Source organism: Podarcis liolepis, assembly GCF_965112155.1.
Source record: "Podarcis liolepis genome assembly, chromosome: 1".
In the NCBI taxonomy this organism is placed as follows: Eukaryota; Metazoa; Chordata; class Lepidosauria; order Squamata; family Lacertidae; genus Podarcis; species Podarcis liolepis.
Window position 1 is genome coordinate 81795266 of NC_139554.1, and position 22506 is coordinate 81817771.

Below are 22506 nucleotides of genomic sequence, written 5' to 3' on the forward strand. Positions count from 1 at the left end.
TGTTTGCGTGTCTATCTAATTTATCTGCTATGTTGACACTCAAAATGTTGCCGTCTAGATACTGTGCTCTCATGTACTCTTCCTCTCAGCGACTTCATGTCTCATTGTTGAATAGTATTTCTCTTGATTGCTTGCAGCAGACATTCCCCCATCCGATCGGATAGTTTTTTGTAAGTTCCTTATCATTCTACTTTGGGACTCATTACTTGTTGGTAGTGACGAAGCACAAGAGTGAGCCAACTATTTGTGTGTGTTTTTTAATCACTAGAATGTAAGGACTGTCTTGCTGAGTTGGACCAAAAGTCCATCTAGTTCCTCATTTTAAGAGCAGCCTGCCATATGCCTCTGAAAGATCACAAACAGGGCATGAAAAGTGATGGTCTTCCTCCAATGTACCCCCCCCCCAAAAAAGAGAGAGAGATGGGTCTTCTGTTGTTTATCTCCAACATTTTGCTACTGAGCATGCGAGTTCCATTTAAGTATCATTGCTAATAATACCTAAAAGACACATTCTAAATTCATTTTGTCCAATCTTTTTCAAAGAAAAACAAGGGGCCATTTTTATTTAATGGTTGCTTACGGTGTTTGAATTCCATATGTTAACTGCTTCAAGAGACACAGCTACTTTTCTTTTGTCTGTCTTGAACTTACCACCAATCGGTTTCACAGGGTAACCTTGAGTTCTGGTATTGCAAGAGAAAGACCTATACCCACACACTCGCCAGAGCATTCCTAACATTATAAACCCACTGTTGGAGGGAGGAAAGTTACACAAGAGATTGGGCTCCAAACAATGTAAGACTTTCCAGAGAATGGCATGATCTAGCAGTGTGGAGAAATGTGTTTAAACATCACAACTCTTATAAATAGACTCATGGCTTGCAACTAGGAGGTGTTGCATACAGTAGGCGTGGGATACTTGGTTTTGCCAATATATTTCTCACTTCTGCTTTAAGGAGCACAGATAGTGAAATCAGACCTTAAGGCTGCTACTTTTTAGAGGTTCCCAATGATCTTTACCCTTTGAATATTTATACTTTCTTTATTGCTCCCAATTAGCTTTGGGATTATTGTTTTTTATCACTGCAAGTTAGATTTCTGCTTTGATTCCGCTGCTTTGTCTATATACTCAGAAAAGGATTAAAAACAAAACAAAACACCACCAACCCAGAAATCAATAATATCTGTAGTACCACAATTTACACCTTAGTTCCTTGCTAAAATGGAAGGGTGGGATTAGAAATCCTGTCCTTTGCTTCAACAAACCATTGAACTGGCAAGAGAGATTTCCCTGTTAGCTCCCTGTAGCCCCAACATTGGCCAGTATCTTCACTGGACTATGGGAAGGGATCACATAATGATGGCGGGTGGGGGTGGGGAGAGGAAACAGGCTCCCTTTAGTCCCCTGAAGACAGTGCTGAGAATAAAGGAGGACCTGTAAATGCATCTGCTTCTGGGCTGAGCCTTGCCTTGAAGGTGTTAACAGCTGCAGCCTTTTCCCCACAGACGAGTCGGGTGATGAAGAATCAGTGTCTCAGACAGACAAGACGGAACTGCAGAACACCCTGCGCACCCTCTCTAGCAAGGTGGAGGATCTCAGCACCTGCAACGACCTGATTGCCAAGCACGGGACGGCCTTGCAGCGCTCGCTCAGCGAACTGGAGACCCTCAAGCTGCCTGCCGAGAGCAACGAGAAGATCAAGCAGGTCAATGAGCGCGCCACCCTCTTCCGCATCACGTCCAATGCCATGATCAATGTAAGTGTGCTGCTGCCAGACGCTCTGGCTCTGAGCCGGCCAGCCGGCGGGAAGGGGGCCGCTGGGTGCTTCCCAGATCATTGGCTCTGCAGGCTTTAATTGTAGAACTTTCAGAGCCACTGCAGCATTTCCCTCTTTTGAGAAGAGAGAGATGATCTGGTGGGTTTTGGATTTATAAGCCGTCCGTGACATCACCCATTTTAGCAAAATATATAAGCTTCTGCTCGTCCTGAATCCCCTGTAGTTAGTTGGCTGTGCTTTCTTAGCCCAGTGTGGCCACACTGTGGCCAGTCGAAAGAACTGCATTGAAGGCATGACTCAGTATAAGAAAAGGACGTGATGGGAATTGTAATCCATAAACAGTACATCAAATCAGATTTTTACAATCGGGGAGCAAACCAGAAAGGAGAAGTGTAAAGAGAAAGCCTTCAGAAGAATTAAGGGCTGAGGGCCGTAGGATGCTGAGATTTTGCAGACTTGATCACCAGACCCGTGGCATCACAGGTGTAGCTTTGTTTCCCATCTACTGGGGGTTGCCATCAGGCCTGCCTTTGAGGACTTTGCAAGGGGGTTATTATTATTATTATAAATATTATAAATATTATTTATTAGTTGCTTTTTTGCCACAGCAACTCAGTGTGACTTAAAGTATTTTGAGCAAACACATACATGCATTAAACCAGCATTTTAAAAAAGTCTTTTTAATATTCTATTCTTAAAAAAAAACTAAATTAAAATATCTCACCTATGCAAAAAAAGCCATAGGTCTGACAAAAAAGGAATGTTTTTGCCTACTGCCTAAAGATACACAATGAAGGGGAGAGCATTCCACAAGCAAGGAGCCACCACTGAAAAGGCCCATTTTTGTGTTGCTGCCCTCCGGACCTCCTGCAGGTTGGGCACATAAAGAACCTCCTCAGATGACAATTGCAGGGTTTGGGTTCATTCATATAGGGAGAGGCAGTCCTGGAGGCACTGGGGTCCTGAGCTACATAAGGCTTTATAAGTCAAAACCAGCACTTTGAATTGGGGTCGGAAACTAAATTGGTAGCCAGTGCAGTCAAGCCAGGATTGGTGTGATGTGCTCAGACCATCTTGCCCAGTGAGCAACTGGGCCATTGAATTCTGCTCCATCTGCATTTCCCAAACCATCTTCAAAGACAGCCCCATGTGTAGTGCATTGCAGTAATTTAGCCTAGAGGTTACCAGAGCAGCATAGACAACAGAAGTTAGGCTGTTCCTTATGGAGGCATAGCTGGGCCACCAGCTGAAGCTGATGGAAGGCACTCCATGCCACCGAGGCCACCTGAGCCTCAAGTGGCAGCAATCTATCCAGAAGTGTCTCTTAAGAGGGCAAGAGATCCCTGAGCAGTCAGAATCCCAGAAAGGCTCTGAGCTACAATTCTGTGGGGGAGAGCTCAACTGGGCACAGTGGAACAAACAGCTACATGCAGTTGCACTTTGTGTAGTATTGTTCTTGGTCCTTAAACTTGCTCCTCTCTCCAGTTTCCAGTAGTTACCAGCTCACTTGATAGTACCGTCTACTATCTCACAGTATCAAAGCTGAGAGCGTCCTCTTGGTAAATTCCGGTCTACTGTTGCTCCTCAAACTCTGTACTCTGGGATGACTTTAATGCAGTAGAGACTATTGCAGACGGGTTTATCTTTGGACTCAACTCTGGTCGCTGCCAGTATTGCATGTCTTCCTTCTGCATCCCATGTTCCTGGGATTTACATAGTGTGCACCTTCCTTGCCTAAATCAGGTGACACCATCCCACCTTTGCAGGTCAACCACTGTATGGTTCAAGTGTCAGGGAAGGATTTCTGTTTTGACCAGGGCATGGTACAACCCTGGGGCAAACAGTAAACTGTAAAGCAAAAGATTTATGCAAACACTCCAGAAATATGGAGAAGACCTCTAAATTGTCCCAAAGTTCTGTAAGTCATTCCTAGAAAAGCTATAGCTTGTTCTGCTCAGGCAAGTAGATGCTATCATTGGTGTTTTTGAAGCAACTGGCGAACTGTAACAATGAAGCTGACCACTAGGTGAAGCCCTCCCTTAAAGTGGGAATATGACAGCCTTAGACATATGTCAACAAGAATTACCAACTAGCAAAATTGTTTACTAGCCAGCTAAGAAGCTAGTGGGCTATGCTTCCTTGCTGGGTATATACCAGGATCAGAGCAATCCATCCCTTCTCCACCAGCCCACTTACTGGTTTGCATGGAATTCTGTGCACTTCCTTGCCAATGTGGAATTCCTGGTTGCCTATGGCTACCAGAAGTTGTTAAATACAAACCTGGAATACACTTCTGTATGGAATGTGTATGTAAGATGGAATGACATCACAATAGCTTTTAAACAGAAAGTTTTTAACTAAGCATGGACAGTTTTATACCACAAAAGCATACCACTGTGGATTACTCAAGAATTTGAATAGGAACTACATTCTATAAATTCTGTTGTTAACCACCTTTGCCCCTCAGATATATAGCAAACCTCTAGGTGGGTTCAAAAGGAAGTCAAAAAGAAGGCAAGACCTGTTTTGGTATATATTTAGGAGCAAAGGATTACTTGGTCTGAAAGTCTTACCTTTATTTGACCAACATTAATACCATATTTACACGCATCTAATGTGCAATTGAACCTAATGCACACCTCAGTTTTCAAAACCTTGAAACGAGAAAAGTATTTGCTGGTGAATATAAATGCACCATCAAATCTAAAGCGCACCCTAATTTTCACTATGTAATATGGCCAAAAAAGGTGTTTGTTACATTCGAGTAAATACAGTATTCCATACATGTCTGTTCATTTTGCTGCCTTAAGCAAGGATGCAAGATTTGTATTGATGCATTTCCATTGCCAGATATGCAGAGCATCTTATCAGACAGGCAAATTTCCTAGCATTCTTTTATTTTGCCTTTTTAAGTGTGTGCTTTTCCACAAAACCTTCTGGACAGATACTAAATTACAGCATTTTATCCCAAATGCTCAAACTAAAACAGTCTCTGAGTTTAGAGCAGAGCCTGGGAAGGTTTTCCCACTTTTGACCCTTCCTTGCCCCCTGTACAGACCACAGTCTCAGCTTTCCTGCCCCTGAGTACTGGTTGTTGAAGTTCCCCTCCTTCCTTCCTTTTTATTGTGTAACTACTGTACTGCTCCATTTTGCACTTAGGACAAATTAATCAACTAGGGGTAACATTTAAACAGCTTCTGTTTAATTCATGAAGGTCCAGGAGTCACATTTTCAGTATTTTGTGATTTGCCCAGATTTATTTGCTGGGGTCGTGTTTGCAGCCTTTTGCATGGAATACTTGGTTGGGCTTCTAGCAGACGAGTGTCCCTGCCCATGTCTCTCTGAGCATCTCTGTTCAGTGAGTGTCCATGGTGAAGTTGCTAGGAGACTGGTGAATGCTTATTGGGTCTCCGAGTGGGAGGGGCAGTTAAGAGCAAAGTGTCCTGAAAGGGCACCTGTCCCCAGCAGTTCCTGTTAACCCACAAAAGGACCCACTTACCACTTTAAGAGCAGGGGCAGCAAGAAGCGCTGCAGTGCAGCTTGATCTGGGCCAGAATCGGGGCCAGCCCTACCATGCTACGGAGCAAAGTGATCACCCGGTGGCACCATGGGGGGAACTATATGAAGGCAGGAGTTGGCGTTTGACTAGCACAGCAAGACAAGAAGTGTTGGCCTCACAGCTGGAGTGACATTTGGGCCAGCCGAGCGTCTGGGGCCCATACAGGCCAGAGTGGTGAGTGCCGCCTCCCCACACCTTTGGTGCTCCCCACAGGCTTGCCGAGACTTCCTGATGTTGGCCCAGACGCACAGCAAGAAATGGCAGAAGTCCCTTCAGTATGAGCGAGACCAGCGCATCCGCTTAGAGGAGACCCTGGAGCAGCTGGCGAAGCAGCACAACCACCTGGAAAGGGCCTTCCGTGGAGCGACAGTTCTACCAGCCAATGCCCCCGGCAGCATGGATTCTTCTAAAGGTAGGAATGGAGGGCTTTGGCCTCCATCTCTTCTATCAGCCAAGCTCTAGCTCCTCTGCTAGTCTCCATTGCCCTTTCCTTTGTGGGTTCCTACTCAAAATTGCTTCTGTTGTGGGATGCTTGCCCCAAAGTCCCAAAGTATTTGGAATCAAGGACTAGTAACTGAAACCAAGAAAGATAACATCAGCATGTGTTCCTCTTACAGATCGATGTTGCCCATCAAAGGGAGATATGAGTGATGAAGACGATGATAATGAGTTCTTTGATGCTCCTGAGATCATCACCATGCCTGAAAGCATGGGCCATAAGTAAGTGACGCCCCTCTCCCATTCAGCTGACAGCTTAGCACTCATCAGCCTTTGGCACTGCAAACTTGTGAATCTACTGAGGTGTTTCCCTCACCTTGAATGCTTTCCCACTCCCATAGCCTGTGCCATAGGTTAGAGGGGGACAAACTGCCTGGGCGAAATTCAACATACCAAAGCAGGTTCTGTGTGTTCCTCCCCTGTTAAGTGTGTTTTATAGAACTGGGGCATCTTGCTGCCTCAGCCTTCAAAGGAGAAAAAGGAAGAGAGAATGGAGAGGGTGGAGGAAAAGGTGGAGAGGAAATCTCTTGAATATAAAATAAAAGTGATTAGTCCACCTAAGTCAATGCTGTCCACTCTTACTGAGAGCTCCCTGAGATATTCAGGATCCAGATTAGTTCGTGCAGGGATGTCTTAACTTGTGACCCTACAGATGTTTCTGGACTACAGCTCACATCATTCCTGGCCGTTGACTATGCTGGCTGGGGCTGATGGGAGTCCAGCAACATCTGGAGGGGCACAGGTTGGTTGCCACTGACTTTGTGCTTTGAAGGTCCAGACTAGCACCTGAATTTGCACCCAAGGAAAGCTAAGACAACATTGTTTTCCAGAGTGGGTGAAACATGATCAGACAACCTTACATTGTCAGCAATTAGGCAACTGTGCTCCATGCCAGCTTATGTTTCTGGAACACATTGTTGCAGTAATTTAGTTGGGTATGGCTGCCAGTGACTTCAGGCTCAAGCAAGCAGTGCATAGCTTCAAAGGAGAGAGAATTGGAAATAATACATTTCTGTCACACACCCAAACAACATGTACAGCTGTCACCAGACAACAGTCTCATGTTTCATTCATGCTTCTAGGTTATTTAGATGTAAGAGCATACAATTGCTGTGATTCCCCACCCCCAATTGCAGGTTAAATTAATAAAGGGACAGGATAGTAATGAGGAAAGTAGAACAGGAGACCTGGCAAATCAGTACACTACACTGATTCCTTAAAAGTAGTCCATGGGCACCATTTGGTAATTTTATTTTGCCTTTTAACTTAATAAATAAAGATCGATAGATCCATAGATTGGTGGCCCTGGTTATACTTGCTGTCCAACTCTGACAAACGAGATACTCTGTTTGGTGTTTGGCAGCACTGTTCTCTGTGCATATTTTTTTCCTGATAGCACATTATTTCAACTGGAACATCCTAGTTTTCTCATGGTGTGTCTTTCTGTAATTCCTTTAGACGAACAGGAAGCAACATCAGTGGTGCTAGCAGTGAAATCAGCCTCGATGAGCAGGTAGACCATGTCTTTGATCTGAGGGGGAGGGAAGCAATATTTTTCACCAGATGCTGTTGGGACCCTGCAGAGGGAGATAGCTGGAACAAGTGGGTCCTTCGCAAGCTTCTGGAGTACCTCAGCAGTGCATCCCCTAAATGAGCCACGGTCTGCATGGACGATGGGATGCAGAGCACCACCTGGAGGGTTGATGGGTCTCATTAGTCCTCCTGTAAGCCTACAAGTGCTCAATATACTTTGAGGCATACTTTATGATGGAGCTTATTGAAGGCTTGGGAAAGCAGGGGTAATGTTGGCTACAGGATCTGCCTTGTTCCACGTTTCTGTCCATTTGGGACAGGTCTTACTGCACTGAGCTTAGTGATTCTGGGCATGGCCAAGAACCTCTTTCTGCATAGATGAAGGTGCTCAAGTCATGGAAGAGTTGTTTACTTTTCCCAAGGCTTATACTTAAATTGGGAACCTCTTTTACAAGACTGTATAGAATTCACTGTCCAGCTTATGCCTTCCCACCTGTCTTGACTAGTCTCCTTTCTCTCCCAAAGTATAAACACCAGTTTATGGAAGACACCAAGAAGGAGAAGAGAACCCGAATTCCTCACAAACCAAATTACAGCCTGAACTTGTGGAGCATCATGAAGAACTGTATTGGCAAGGAACTCTCCAAGATTCCCATGCCAGTGAGTCCCCTTAAGTCTAGCTTGAGTAGTAAGATCTGGGGCTTGCTGTCCTGTGGAGAAAAGGGGTGGGAAGCCATGACTCTAACCCAACAAGCTCTGTGAAACGAGACTCTGTATGAACATGGAGTGTGCTTGCTGCATACAGACTTGCCTTGCATACTTCTGCCCCAGAGTGGCTGCCCTGCTTAACATCTGCTGCTGCTTCTTCCTCCAGGTGAACTTCAACGAGCCCTTATCTATGCTGCAGCGCCTCACAGAGGACCTGGAATATCACGAGCTGTTGGACCGGGCAGCCAAGTGTGAAAGCTCTCTGGAGCAGCTCTGCTATGTGGCTGCATTTACCGTATCGTCTTACTCCACCACAGTCTTCCGCACTAGCAAGCCATTCAACCCTCTCTTAGGGGAAACCTTTGAGCTAGACCGGCTGGAGGAGAACGGCTACCGTTCCATCTGTGAGCAGGTGACGAGCAGGGCACATCCCTTGCCTGACTTTGAGCTGGAATACTTGATTGATTCCAGATGCATGGAAGATACATTTCAGTCTTAAGCAAATTAAGTTCTGTTGGGTTTCAGTAGCACTTCCTTTCAAGTCAGTGTGCTCAGGGTCCAAGACAGTATCTGTTGGGGATGTCTGCTGTCAGCTCTTCCTGCTTCTACATATTCCTGGCGACTCGCCTGCTGAATACACTCTTCTTCCTTAACTTCTCTCTATCCTGCCCTCTAGGTGAGCCACCATCCTCCAGCCGCTGCCCATCATGCTGATTCCAAGCACGGCTGGACCCTTCGTCAGGAAATTAAAATCACCAGCAAGTTCCGTGGCAAATACCTCTCAATTATGCCCCTTGGTGAGTCTTTGCCTTGAGGTGCCTGCTGTTTTAAAGGGACATGGAAAGCTAATGGTGCCCATTGACAGACAGAATTCCATCTGTGCTTCCCATCTTTTACCAAAGTCCAGGGTCTCCAGCCTGGAGTCAGGCTGAGCCACTTACGATGGGCATCTCATATGCACAGCACCTTTTAGGGCATTCATTAGCACATGCACCCTTGCTGTGTGCCCCTCAGGGGTATTAAGAACACATGCGTAGCTTGGGTCTCATAAAATGGGCATTTGTGGAGAACAGGGAAATCAGGTCATCCTTAGCTGACCAGGGATTGGTACCTAGATCGACCAAAGCTGAGTCAAAAGGCTGTTGTGCACTAGACTTCGACGTATTTTTCATCCTAGCAAGGATTCTGCATCAATGTGAAATCATCCTAAGCACACTCTTATTTCTAGGTACCATCCACTGTATCTTTCATGCATCTGGCAATCACTACACATGGAAGAAGGTTACCACCACAGTGCACAACATCATAGTCGGCAAATTATGGATAGACCAGGTGAGTTAAAAGTGGTGGTGGTGGGGACTGTGAAGGCAGCATTGCAGCCCAAAGTGTGCTTGGAGGGTAGTTCTGATAGCCAGGACTTTAGAGGTCCATTTTCCATATTTCCCATTGAGTTGCTACTCTTGATGATCTGCTCAGCTGTTACAGAAGCATTTTAGTGGACTGCATAAATAGTCCTGAACCTACTTGACTTTATTCCTCCCTTTTTTTCTTTCCAGTCTGGTGAGATTGAAATTCTGAACCATAAGACTAGTGAGAAGTGTATTCTCAAGTTTGTTCCATATAGCTACTTTTCAAGAGATGTGGCCAGAAAGGTAAGAGATGTTGTACTAAAGCATTTTACTGTGGGGATGGCAAGAACAATGTCAGCCCCTCTACAACAGAGACAGGTAAAAGGCCTGTTTAGTGGTAGGAGGGGCCTTTTACATAAGATGAAAAGTCACATGGACAGCAGTGACCTAGGCAGCTAAGCCAGTACCTCTAGAGAATGTTCTTTGAATATTGCAGCCGCACTCTGGAGTCCTAGCAGACCAGCTCCTGAGAACAGCTCTGGGTGCTTTTCAGCTTCTTTGTTAGCCGTGGGGAGACTATAATGCAATTCTGACGCCTGGGTGGGCTTGTACATAACTTTGCTGGACCTTCTTGAACTCCTTTCTATGGCAGGTTACTGGAGAGGTGTTAGATCCCTCAGGAAGAGTGCACTTTGTGTTGCTGGGCACCTGGGACGAGAAGATGGACTGTTTCAGGGTGACAACCAGTTTGGAGAACGGTGGCGACAGCCGGCAGAGAGCGCACGAAGCAGAGGACAGCAGGGTCATGCTGTGGAAGAGGAACCCACTCCCGTGAGTAAGGGAGGTAGCCTGACTCCTCATGTGAGGAGCTGGTGCACGGCCATGCTCTCCTTTGCGTAACCAATATGACTATCATCTCAACTGGCTTTTGTGGATGGTGGAATATGGTTATGCCTTTGTAATCAGCAATGCCTTTGTGTACTGTGTGTGTTCCTCCCAAGAAAAAGTGAGTTGAGACCTGTATAAATTATGGCAAGTGTGCGGGTCCTGTGAGGTGCAGGAAATCCGCTGCTAGTCATGGGCTAAAGAATGGAGGACACTGGGACACTGAAGCGCCTGGAAATCTAGCCTCACCTTTCCTCCCTTATCCATCAGGCATTGTCCACACGTGCAAGCCTATTTTAAGAGAAAATGGAAACAGTCCTCCAGGTTGCAGACTTCTGTGTTTGTGTGGCGTAGTCACAAGAAATACACAGCTCTGGGTACAAGTATACTGAAAAGGAGTTGGTGACCTAGGGTCTTAGATAATGTGTGCGTATCTTTCCTGCCACCCTAAGAGGAAGATTAAGCTCACTTTCTACACCAGAACTTAAGACTGCAGTGTAACTCAGAGCCTTTCTGCCACCTGAATTTGTTCTCTCTCCTCCCCCCCCCCTTCCTTGGTGCAGGAAGAACGCTGAGAACATGTACTATTTCTCTGAGCTGGCTTTGACGCTCAATGCCCCAGAAAGTGGCACTGCTCCCACAGACAGCAGGCTTCGGCCTGACCAGCGACTCATGGAGAACGGGCGCTGGGATGAAGCCAACGCAGAGAAGCAGCGCCTGGAGGAGAAGCAGCGCATCTCCCGCAAAAAACGTGAAGCTGAGGCCGTGAAGGCGACAGAGGACGGTACGCGCTTGCCCATCTTGCCCCCGCACTGATTTTAAAAAGGCAACAGGAACATATGAAGCAGCCTAAGTGGTTGGTCCTCCTAGCCGAGTCTTGTTTGTTCTTGGCTGTCAATGCCTCTCCAGCTTATTGGGCAGAGCGAATAATAATAATAATAATAATTTTTTATTTATTTATTTATTTATACCCCGCCCATCTGGCTGAGTTTCCCCAGCCACTCTGGGCGGCTCCCAATCAAGTGTTACAAACAGTACAGCGTTACATATTAAAAACTTCCCTGAACAGGGCTGCCTTAAGCTGTCTTCTGAATGTCAGGTAGTTGTTTATCTCTTTGATATCTGATGGGAGGGCATTCCACAGGGCGGGCACCACTACCGAGAAGACCCTCTGTTTGGTTACCTGTAGCCTCACTTCTCGCAATGAGGGAACCGCCAGAAGGCCCTCAGCGCTGGATCTCAGCGTCCAGGCTGAATGATGGGGGTGGGGACGCTCCTTCAGGTATACAGGACCAAGGCCGTTTAGGGCTTTAAAGGTCAGCACCAACACTTTGAATCGTGCTCGGAAACGTACTGGGAGCCAATGCAGATCTCTCAGAACCGGTGTTATGTGGTCCCGGCAGCCACTCCCAGTCACCAGTCTAGCTGCCACATTCTGGATTAATTGCAACTTCCGAGCCACCTTCAAAGGTAGCCCCACGTAGAGCGCGTTGCAGTAGTCCACTGCTTCCTATGATCCTTTTTAGCTGGAGGTGCCTGGTATTGAGTCTGGGGCCTTGCATTGCAAAGCCGTTATTTATGATTGGGATTTTTTATTGGGATTCTTGCCAGCTCTTCTGCATAAGGTCCCAGGAGGGGGGTGTACAGCCGGGTAAAAAGCACAATGTTAAAATCAGTTAAAACAGTTTGCAAGCAAAATAACAGGTGCAGCTCTGCAGAGAGGGAATTCCACAGTTTAGGGGTTGCCACCGAGAAGGCCCTCTCCTGGGCTGCCACACCTTGCCTTCCAAACTTCCAAGGGCAGAGGACATATCAAGAGTTGCTCCATCACTGAACTATGGCCCCTCACTAAGGGAAAGGCATAGCACTGACTTCCCAGCAAAAATGCCAGCCAAATGCCATTTGTTGTTGTTAATTTGAGAATTCTCCCTCTCTCCCTCCCTCCCTCTCCTGCTGCCCCTTCCTTCCTCCCCTGCAGGAACTCCTTATGATCCCTACAAAGCATTGTGGTTTGAGCGGAAGAAGGATCCTGACACCAAGGAGGTGTCCCATGTGTACAGGGGAGGCTACTGGGAGAGCAAAGACAAACAGGACTGGAGCATGTGCCCTGACATCTTCTGAGCTGGAAGCAGCAGGACTGTTAACGAGGATGGAGGGGAAAGAAGAGGGTAGTGGAAGAAGGATGGAGGGGGAGCGGCTGATCATGTGACTTCCTGCCTAGTGCTTTCCTCACCGAATCTGTCTGTCTTAACCAATCACTTGTTTTGAATCAATCACCCAAAGCAGAATCCAGCAGTGGTGATTGGCTGGGTTGCCTTAGCTGATTGAAGCTGAAGTTGGTGTCTGGATTCCTGGATGGCTGGGGACAAGTAGAAATAGAGGACTGTGCCCTCCATTTCCCCACCCAAAAGAGAGTATTGTTCTGCTCGCAGCCCCCCACCTTTGGGGAGGAAGAGGGGGAGCAACACCATGCTTACATGGATTGCCCTCCCTTTCTACTTCCAGATAGGGGCCCGTAGTCAAGACCTTGAATGTATGCACCAAGAGAATAGCTGGGGAAGATACAGGGACCTTTTGACCATAAGGGTTGCTCTCTTTTTCCTCCTTCCCAAGCCCTGTGTGGCACTCTACCTACAGGAGAAGCTTCTGAAACATCGGGTGGGCAGGAGGAGGGTGATAGGTGGATGCCAGTTCTCTCGAGGAGCCACTGTCTCTTTGTTCACACAGGTGGCAAAGCAACTAATTGTGCCCTAGAGAAGCGGGCACAGGGTGGTGGCAGTGGGTGGGTGCAGGTAGCTCTGGTTTCAGCGGAACCCGCCTTTGTGACATCACCAGCTGTTCATACGATGGTAGGAAATAAAACTTACTTGTTCTCCCTTCCCCATAGCAGGCTTCAGATTTTCCCCACATACACTTGGGTGGAAAGCGGCGATGCAGGACACAGCCTCCCCTCTGCCTAAAGCAACCTCTGGCTTAATGCGCACCTGTTTATATGTATATTATATATATGTAGAGAGAGAAAGAGAGTGAGAAAAAAAGAGATATAATTTTTGTTCTGGTTTTTCCCCTCCTGTACCTCCTATCCTGCAGACCCCATTTTGTAACACTTGCCCCCAGCTGTCCCCCTCCACTGCCACCGGATCCAGGGAGACGCTCTGCAGAAAGCGTGACAGTCAACAATGGTTTGGTTTGCTTGCCTTGCCTTCTTTAAAATAAAATTTTAAAAAACACTATCTGATGCAGAGCTGGAGCTCACTGGCATCAGGCTCCTCACTGTGCAGGCACAAGCCAGGTGTCCATGGATTCCGCTGTGAAATAAGGAGGCTGCAAGAACTCCCCAAACTGGCCTTGGGACAGCTCTGCTCTCAGCTGCCAAAGCTGGATCCTAAGGTTGACAGAGGTGCTGCCGCTGTGTTGAAGTGGACAAGGGCACAGAGGCTGCCCTAGCCAAGCCAACGCTCGGGGGGGGGGGGTGCGTGCGTGTGTATGTGTATGTGTGGACTATAAGGCAGCCCCTGCCCTTGGCTAAGGATCACACAATGAGGTGCCTTCCTTCTGTGTTTCCTATCCTCGTTTTTTCTTTTTCTTTTCTGTGTTTTTCTTTCAACTTCCAAACTTTAGTCACTGAAGGGGTAAGAGGTGGCGGCGTTCCTGCCCTGGGATGCTTGTGGGTGGGATGGAATCACCTTGCTGGCAGGTAGAAATGAGGCCGTGAACCCTGCCATCCCCAGCAGCAAAGGACAGTGCTGCTCAGTGGGAAGGAAAGGGGTTTTGGGTGGGGTCTCTGCGCTCTTTGCTGCTCAGTCCCTGTCTGAAGCCTGTTTTCTGCAGCTTATAGAGGCTGACACATCCTTGCATAGGATATTGGCAGGCGTTAAGAGAGAGAATATTCCTGCAATTCTATTTTTGGATTATTTTTTTTGCCTTATTGTCCTTTTTCCAAGAAAACTAAATTAAATAATAAAACCTGAAATATCCAAGAGTGCTTTTTGTGTGTATCACTTCAACTATCAGGCCTGAACTGACTTCTTTGTCCTTTTCAACTTCTTCCCTGTTTTGTCAGTTTATTCTGGTCTAAGGGGCAAAGATTAAGAAGGGAGCACACATACCTCTGAACCTTTGTCTCCTCCTGTCCTGGCACCTTAGTAGGGCCTGACTTGGTTCTGACGAGGCTCTTCTGAAATCTCTAAGGTTCACCAGGCGTGTGTCCTGTTTCTTGCAGGGGCAAGAAAATCCTTGTTTACTTACTGAAGCTAGACAGCGCCTGCTTTCTGCTAAATGTTGAACCCTGCCAACAATCTCACTTGACTTGGGATTCCTTCACTCCCAGCGCTGTGTGTCAGTATCAGTGACCGTGGAGAAAATACTGGGGATGATCACCATTTATGTTTCCCTAGGCTAGGACTCTAGACTGGATAAGGGTAAAGTAGGCTTTTAAACTGAGTATACCTAGAAAGCAAGCTTGCAGCACTTGTTTCAGTTGTGACTGATTCCATGGCATGACAGGGATGACAAATGGAGTGTCTTTCTAGCTCAGGGATGTGGGACGTCAGGCCTTTGTCACTGGCCTCAGGACTCTCGAAGTCACCCTCCCTAGCACTCTTCCCCAGTCCACACTACTCCCTTGCCTTCACAACTTTCTTGAGTGTTTTTTGCCTGGCTGGATGGAATCAGTCCTCAAACTTGGATGATGCCTCTTACTTGCCTTGATGAAGGACAGTGGCGTAGCGTGGGGGGTGCAGGGGGGGGCCGGCCGCACCGGGCACAACATCTGGGGGTTAGGGGGCGCAAATCCACGGGTTAGGGGGTGCAAATTACTTGCCTTGCCCCGGGTGCTGACAACCCACGCTACGCCACTGATGAAGGATGGAGAAGGCTATGTTAGTGTGGCCTCTATAAGTTTGCCCAGAAGAGAATGTGGCCCCCAAACTGAAAAGAATTTCCCCACCCCTACTCTATATACTTCCAGTGCCTAACATCTTGTCTGGGGAGCTGATCAGGGTTCCTTGTGTATAATATTTGACAGAGTCCAGTTTATTTCTTTGGCCCCATATCTATGGCCTCTTCCACCTTTGGGGCCAAAAACAGAGACCTGTTTGCTCCAGCCAAGTGCAAAGAGTGGCTGGCTTGGAAAATGGAAAGCTGAGACTGCTTTCTCCTTTTCCACTGGATGGCTGATTAATAATGGGAGGTTTTCTAGGTTGCAAATTGGCTACCCTATTTCTGTCCTGCTGCTACCTGAAGAAATTTACCCTCTTTGGAAGGATAGAGAATAGCCAGTGCTTTGCCAGTACCACCTACATGTTTATTAACATTTTATACTGCTTAATAGGGACGTGGGTGGTGCTGTAGGTTAAACCACAGAGCCTAGGACTTGCTGATCAGAAGGTCGGCGGTTTGAATCCCCGCGATGGAGTGAGCTCCTGTTGCTCGGTCCCAGCTCCTGCCAACCTAGCAGTTTGAAAACACGTCAAAGTGCAAGTAGATAAATAGGTACTGCTCTGATGGGAAGGTAAACGGCGTTTCCGCTGCTCTGGTTCGCCAGAAGTGGCTTAGTCATGCTGGCCACATGACCCGGAAGCTGTACGCCGGCTCCCTTGGCCAGTAAAGCGAGATGAGCGCTGCAACCCCAGAGTCGGTCACGACTGGACTTAATGGTCAGGGATACCTTTACCTTTACTGCTTAATAAAGTAAAAAGTAGTATACATAAAAATGAGTGCAAAGTAATTTTCTAAAAATGGTATAAATAGCAAAGCTATCAGGTAAGCAGTGTACAAAACAGAAAATATTAAATTTGGGTAACAATTTTTTAAAAGGTTCTTCAAAGATCTTTCCTGTGTCCGGTTTACTAATGATTGAGAGGGCTTTGCAGAAGGTGGGGTCTATCATCAAGGAGGCCTGCTTCTGCACTCTCACCAAATGACTAAATGCTGCTCTGGTCACGTAACAAACAGGAGGGTCTCCCCTCACCCCAAAAGATCTTAAAGATCAGCTTGATCCGTATTGGAGGAGGAGGTCTGATAGCTATCCCCAGCCCTGAATCTGTTCACAGGAACTATAGCTTTTGCACTTTTCAAAGCAAGTTGTTTTCACTGGAAATTGAAAACTGATGCACATGGTGTGTACCTCCTTTCATCCACCCTCTTACATCCAACTTGCTAACTTTTCTGTTGCAAGAAAAACAGGCACACCAACCCTGGACTAGGAGCCATTTGGGAAATCTCAAATAGCATTTGCAATGAGCACAGAACATTAATGATGGGGGCGGTTTAAGACTTGTGGACTAGTGCCTACAGACCTGCTTTTTATGGATTATCTCTGGACCCTCCCACCATGTATGGTAGGTTAGGCTGGGAGGCAGTGGCTGGTGCAAGGTTGCCCAGCAGTCCACTAGACCAGTGTTTCCCAACCTTTTTTGGGCAAAGGCACACTTGTTTGATGAAAAAAATCTCGAGGCACACCACCATTACAGCCCCGTGACGTCAGCGCGCAGCGTCACGCCGGGAGGGACGCACGAAAGTCTAAGTTTCAATTTTTTCCCTCCCCCTTGCCGGGGAACCTCCAAGCTTGGGGGGGGGGAGGAGGCAGCAAAGCGAGGCAGGAAGGAGAGCGCGGCTTGGCTGGGTGAGCTTTGGCAGGGGCAGGGAATGAGAGCCGCGAGGCGGGCGCTGTGGGCGGAGGCGCTGCCCGCCGAGCTCGCAGGCAGCCAGGCAGGCAGACGACGAGAGCCCCGCGCTGGGCGGCCTCTCCTCGCCGCCGCCGCCCCGCCTCTCGCCACCCACCTCCCTCCAGGCAACATCTCGCGGCACACCAGGCAACATCTCGCGGCACACTAGTGTGCCGCGGAACACTGGTTGAAAAACACTGCACTAGACCACACTGGTTCCTTTTATGTCAAATGAAACTTAGGTGCCTTTTGAGTTTTCCACCTCAGGCCCTGATATGTGATAATACAGGTGGGAGTGTCAGAGTCAGGCACAGGAAGCTGAAGAACCCTGTGCATGAGATTGAAATCCTTTATGATTTCTCCTGGTGTGCCTTCACTGCACCTTAGCAATCTCCCCATAGAACAATGCCTGCTTGCAAACAACAGCTAACCAAGGTTGCAATCCTATGTGTGCACATTTACCCAGGAATAAACCCCCCTGCACTCAATGGGGCTTGCTTCTGAATTAACCAGGACTGCATGGTAGGCAACGAGGACTTCTGCTTCTTCTCTCTGGAAGAAAGGAAGGAGTCGAGCATGATAAATATAAGCACATAACTGAAAATAGATTAAGCACAATGCAATCAGTATGTTTTAAAAGATTCTGGAAGAAAACCACTGCAATCCTATGCAAGTCTATTGAGAAGTGAGCCCCACTGAGTTCAGCGGTAGTTACTCCTAGGCAGGTGTGTCTAGAATTTCAGTCTAATTCCGGTGGAGGGCGAAAGAAAACCTACCAGCTCTCTTCCCAATGTTTTTTGTCTTCGCTTCTGATAAAAGTTCTGTTCAGGAAGAATCGCCCGCAGCGCGCTGCTGCCTTTGACGCTGCTCGTTGTGCTGCCACCTTGCGGCCTCGTTTGAGAATGGCACGAATGTTTCGAGGGGGGACGCAGAGCACGCATCTACCTACACGTAAAGGGAAAAAGGGGTGGGGGGAGATCAAACTTTGTTACTATTGTTCCAGTATGAAAGCAAACAAGCATAATGGCGTGCTTCCGCAGAACATATCTGAGTCCCCCCCGCCCACCAAACAGACCCTTCTCATGTCCGGTGAAAGTGTAAGATTTATTATTAGTTAGCCAACTATCGTTGTCAGTAACAGTGCTAAATGAATTCTCTTACATTTGTTCGTGTGAAACGTGCCCTTCCAGTAGTGCTCTGTCGTACGCACTAATCCTGGCAGGCAGGGTAGCTAGGAGATGGGTTTTGAACTTCTGCTACTACTCGATGCAGCTTGTTGAATGGAGACGCTCTTCGTCCAGCGGGGGGGGGGGGGGGCGGATGTATCGCGCGTCAAAAGGCTAAAGTTATTCAGCTTATTTCATGGTGTTTTTAACTTTGACCATGATTACCAGAATGGCCGAGTGGTTAAGGCGTTGGACTTAAGATCCAATAGACATATGTCTGCGTGGGTTCGAACCCCACTTCTGGTAAGAGAAGGAGCTTTTGTTTGCTAGTCCGCTTTAAACTCCCCCGCCCCAGTCATTTTAACTCTTTTTCTTCTTGCTCTCCGCCCCAGATGGCGCTGCAATTTCCAACCTAAAGCAACTGCTTTATATCTCCCCAAGAAAACTTCCGGCATATGGCGATCACTGTTAAGGTAACATAAAAGTGTCCTTTAAGGCAGAGGAGGGAACCTAACGCGCGGCTCTGTGGCGCAATGGATAGCGCATTGGACTTCTAGCGTAGTGAAGTGATTCAAAGGTTGTGGGTTCGAGTCCCACCAGAGTCACAGGTTTCTTTTGAGGATGAAAACAAATTTGCCAAAGACCCCAATATCCACTGGGGAATTTGCATTAAGTTGTGCTATTATATATCTTCCGAGTGAGCTGATTCCAGACATTTTGTGCATTATGTTGTGGTTTAAGCTAATGTCCGATTGACGTGAATCTCCTTAAACTCCCTAGCTCTCCAACCCCCCTGCGGGCTTTGCACTAAAAGTCCGCTGCTTCGCGGCAGTGAGGCTGGAAATGCTCCGGGGCTGGCAATGGGGGTTCCTACGAAGAGTTAAAAGGGGCAAAGCAAAGGGGTTTCAATGATGGAAGCGTCACAGTATCAATCACGCGCCGGAGAACCTAGCGCTGGGCGGGGGGGGGGCATCCCTTTTTTGGACGAAGCTGGCATTTTCCGATATATTAGCAGCGATGGAGTGAGCAAAGGACTGAAGGCAACACTCGGGGACGCCGCCTGGGCTCAGGATCTGCTGCTGCTGCTTTTGCACTTAAAAGAGTTGCAGAAGAGCAACCCACGTGTTCGAATGTTCCCCATATTGATTGTATTTATTATCTTCTATTCAGTAATTTTTTCTGGGGGGGGGGGGCGCATTCCCCTAAACATTTTGTGAATCTTTGTACTTTTGTCCATTTACTGTATTTATTTTTCCCGATTAGAACTACTGAAATGGCGATTTTCTTGAGTCAAAATGAGAGGACCCCTAAACATTTTTAAAGGGGAGGGGAGCACTACTCATCCCTGAGCTCTGGCCTTGCTAGCTAGGGGTGATGGGAGTTGTAGTTCAACAACATCTGGGGACCCACAGGTTGAAGGAAAACCCCTACAAATAGAACGCCAGGCCGGAGGGCAACTGACTGGCTGGATCCCTATAGGTGTTTCTTTCTAGTCCTCCGCGCAGTCGTCGTCCGCCCACCGGAAGTGGTGCGTTGCAGCCGCAGTAGCGGGACCAGTTCCGCGGCTCTAGAAGCGCCTCTAAGACCAGTTGGCCGCGGTTAGAGACCCGTGGGGTCTGCGGTGTCCTGGCAAAGAGGGCGAGGAAGCCCTTCCTAGGCAGCCCGTTCTCACTTAAAACTTGGAGAGGTGGCGTAAAAAGCCTCCTTGCCGCGTGTTGCCGGAGTGGCTTCTCGCGGTGTGTGAGCCCACGTGGCTGCCCCGATGGGTCGCATACTGAAGCTGGAAGGCAGGTCTCTTAGCCCTGGCGAATCTCAGAGTCAGGGACCCCTGGGCTTCCTTTTCTCTTGTTCTAAGGCCTGCGATGGAGTCCAGGCAGGGATGCTTTTTTTACTTTGTCACAGCGAGAGGGCTTCCGCCCTGCTTTCTTTCTGATCCTTTTACCCAGAGATTTCCGGGGCTGAACCTGGGAATGATCGCCTCCCCCTGGCGGGCTCGAGCACAGGAAAGCGGCTACCGGGGATACATGCACAAGGATTTTTTTCCTAGGAGGAAAGGCTTCCCCCCCCCCTTTCACTTGCATTTGTTGCTGCCTCGGGTCGGACGGGAAGACAGAAACTCTCCTCCAAGTCTTCCCGCATCTGATCACGCGGTCTGGAGAGAGCAAAAGCGGCGAGAAAACTCAAGGAGGTCTCCTCGCGGCAAGAGGCGGAGAAAGTTTCCTCCGCTTCGCGCGAGGGGGCACCGGAAAGCTCTTTCCAAGTTTTCATGGGGGGGGGGGGGAGCTCAAAGTGAAACATTCAGCTAGCTGCGTATTATAGGGAGAAATGGATCCATGCATTTGAGCGGTGTGAACACCCACCCACCCAAAAAATAAATTAAAAAAATCTACAGGTGCAGGAAATAGTCCCGCCTGTCTGCCTGACTCCTAGATTAGGGCAGAAAGCGCAGCAGCTGCTACTTCTGGTTCACTAAGGCAGATGGGCATCAGAATTTCAGCATTGGCTAATAGCTGGTGAACTTTGTTAAATAAAGACGCTTTCATAGTAACCCGTATTTCGAACGCTGAACGTATTCACCTTATTTTGAGGAGTCATAAAAGTTAGACCCCACTTCTGGTGCACAGATTTTGTTTCTCTTATTAGTCCATTTTAAAAACCCCAATAGTCATGTCGGTTCTTTTTTGTTCTAGAACTCGCCACCCCAGCCTTGGCTGCAATTCCAAACCCAAAGCAAGTGCTTTCTGCCTCCCCGTGTAAACGTTCTGGATTTCCTTAAAGTAACCTGTAAGTCTCCTTTTAAGAGCCAGAGGGAAGAGCGTGACCCGCGGCTCTGTGGCGCAATGGATAGCGCATTGGACTTCTAGCGTGGCGCAGCGATTCAAAGGTTGTGGGTTCGAGTCCCACCAGAGTCACTTTTGAGGACGTAAAACAAATCCCGCACGGATCTATCCCAATACCCCTTGGAGAACTTCCCATCGCGTTGTGCTGTGTCTCCTGCTGAAATAGAGCGAGTCGCCCTGAAGGAAAGAACTAAATCCGGAGCTCTTCCTGCTTTTGCCAATTCACTCGCTTTGCACAGGAAGTCGCCTGTCGGACACTTTTACGCGTGATCTAATGTTGGGGGGGGGGGTTGGGGAGGAGGTTCCCAGCTCACTTTGTTCTTTCCCTCCCCCTTCGATCCTATGAAAGGTACAGTGTGACGAAACTGCAGCAGCGGTTCATCTCTCCCGTGGTTTGGGCTGTGCGGCGGTTGCACAGGTTTGTTGTCAAGCCAGGCGTTCGCGGGCCCGCATCCTCCCATCAGCGAACCTCGAACTCGGCGACAGAGGCGCCTTTCGGCTCCGCAGCCCCGCGCCCGAACCCCTCGGCTATCCAGAACACTAGGCGCCCAGTCTGGTAAGGAAGGTTTCATAGGCTCAATAGCCGCGCCTGCAGTCTGGGTGGGATTATTTAGCGAGGAAAAAAATAAAATAGCAAGAGTTTGAGCTACTCCGGCGAAAAGCCGGAGAGTATTCCTTTGGGCAGCTGAAATGGTTTCTTTCTCCCCGTGCTACTACGCTGCGCTTACAAAATATATTAATTATTCGTTGCAGGAAAATGCTTACAGAGACCGTCTTGTTTCGCTCACCCACACCCACAAAATAAATTTCTCATAAACGTTGCATGGCTGGATTCTCATTGGCAGTGGATAACAACTTAAAATTACACATCTCTGTGATGTGCGATCTTGTAGATCCTTCGTGCAGGATCCTTCGCACGTATCTGAGGAACACTTGTGGACTCCTCTTCCTGAAATAGCACCGACTCCCTAAAGTCCCCTGAGAGAATGTTGGATCTTATGGAAGCCAATGGGAGCTGCAGCTGCTACTCAAATTGCTCGCCAACTCCCCACCCCGACCAAATCAGTCACCGGACTGCTCCTTTTTGAGAAAATCATTCAGTTCCTTGTGTGGTGAAGAACATCAGCTTGGATACAAGGTGAAGAAATCAAAAAGCAGATTGGCTCTACAGATAGCAGAGGACTAAAGCTGTAATATGATACATTATGGATATTATGGATATACTCTGCAGGCAAACCCAAATCTTGTGTGCAAGTGGATCAACCCTCTTGTGCCAACTTTCGTCCTTAAAAAGGCTACAACATCCACTAATTTCACCTTTTAAGCTTTTCCGATGAGAGCTCTTCCCCCTATGGGTGTAGCCAGGATTTATTGCGGGGTGACAGGCTTTATATTGGGGGGGGGCAGAACCAAGTTATATTTGATGCAGTTGGTCAGTTAAGTATTTTTATTTATTTACTTGATTTAGGGGGGCTGCTGCCCCCTGCACCTCCCTGGCTACGCCCATGCTTCCCCCCAAAGT

At 47.9% G+C, this 22506-nt stretch overlaps 1 protein-coding gene and 2 long non-coding RNA genes across 3 annotated transcripts in view; 2 read left to right on the forward strand and 1 right to left on the reverse strand.

Moving 5' to 3' along the window:
* The window catches only part of OSBP (oxysterol binding protein), a 26959-nt gene extending 12669 nt beyond the window's left edge, over nucleotides 1-14290 (forward strand). Inside the window, exons 3-14 of the mRNA XM_083498789.1 lie at nucleotides 1507-1757; nucleotides 5551-5749; nucleotides 5955-6057; nucleotides 7294-7348; nucleotides 7894-8028; nucleotides 8243-8488; nucleotides 8753-8873; nucleotides 9305-9408; nucleotides 9633-9728; nucleotides 10078-10256; nucleotides 10874-11094; nucleotides 12289-14290. Coding sequence (XP_083354915.1) covers nucleotides 1507-1757; nucleotides 5551-5749; nucleotides 5955-6057; nucleotides 7294-7348; nucleotides 7894-8028; nucleotides 8243-8488; nucleotides 8753-8873; nucleotides 9305-9408; nucleotides 9633-9728; nucleotides 10078-10256; nucleotides 10874-11094; nucleotides 12289-12431 — 1853 coding nt within the window. The 3' untranslated portion in view covers nucleotides 12432-14290. The remainder of the gene's footprint in view (nucleotides 1-1506; nucleotides 1758-5550; nucleotides 5750-5954; nucleotides 6058-7293; nucleotides 7349-7893; nucleotides 8029-8242; nucleotides 8489-8752; nucleotides 8874-9304; nucleotides 9409-9632; nucleotides 9729-10077; nucleotides 10257-10873; nucleotides 11095-12288) is intronic.
* LOC310704985 lies at nucleotides 9737-15987 on the reverse strand. The gene is made up of 3 exons (XR_014525140.1): nucleotides 15168-15987; nucleotides 12946-15006; nucleotides 9737-10133 (listed from the first exon to the last, which is right to left on the reverse strand). It is a non-coding gene; the product is annotated as an uncharacterized lncRNA (long non-coding RNA).
* A 2071-nt stretch (nucleotides 15988-18058) lies between these two features.
* LOC310704989 lies at nucleotides 18059-21806 on the forward strand. The gene is made up of 2 exons (XR_014525142.1): nucleotides 18059-18617; nucleotides 20835-21806. It is a non-coding gene; the product is annotated as an uncharacterized lncRNA (long non-coding RNA).
* Nucleotides 21807-22506: the final 700 nt, after the last annotated feature.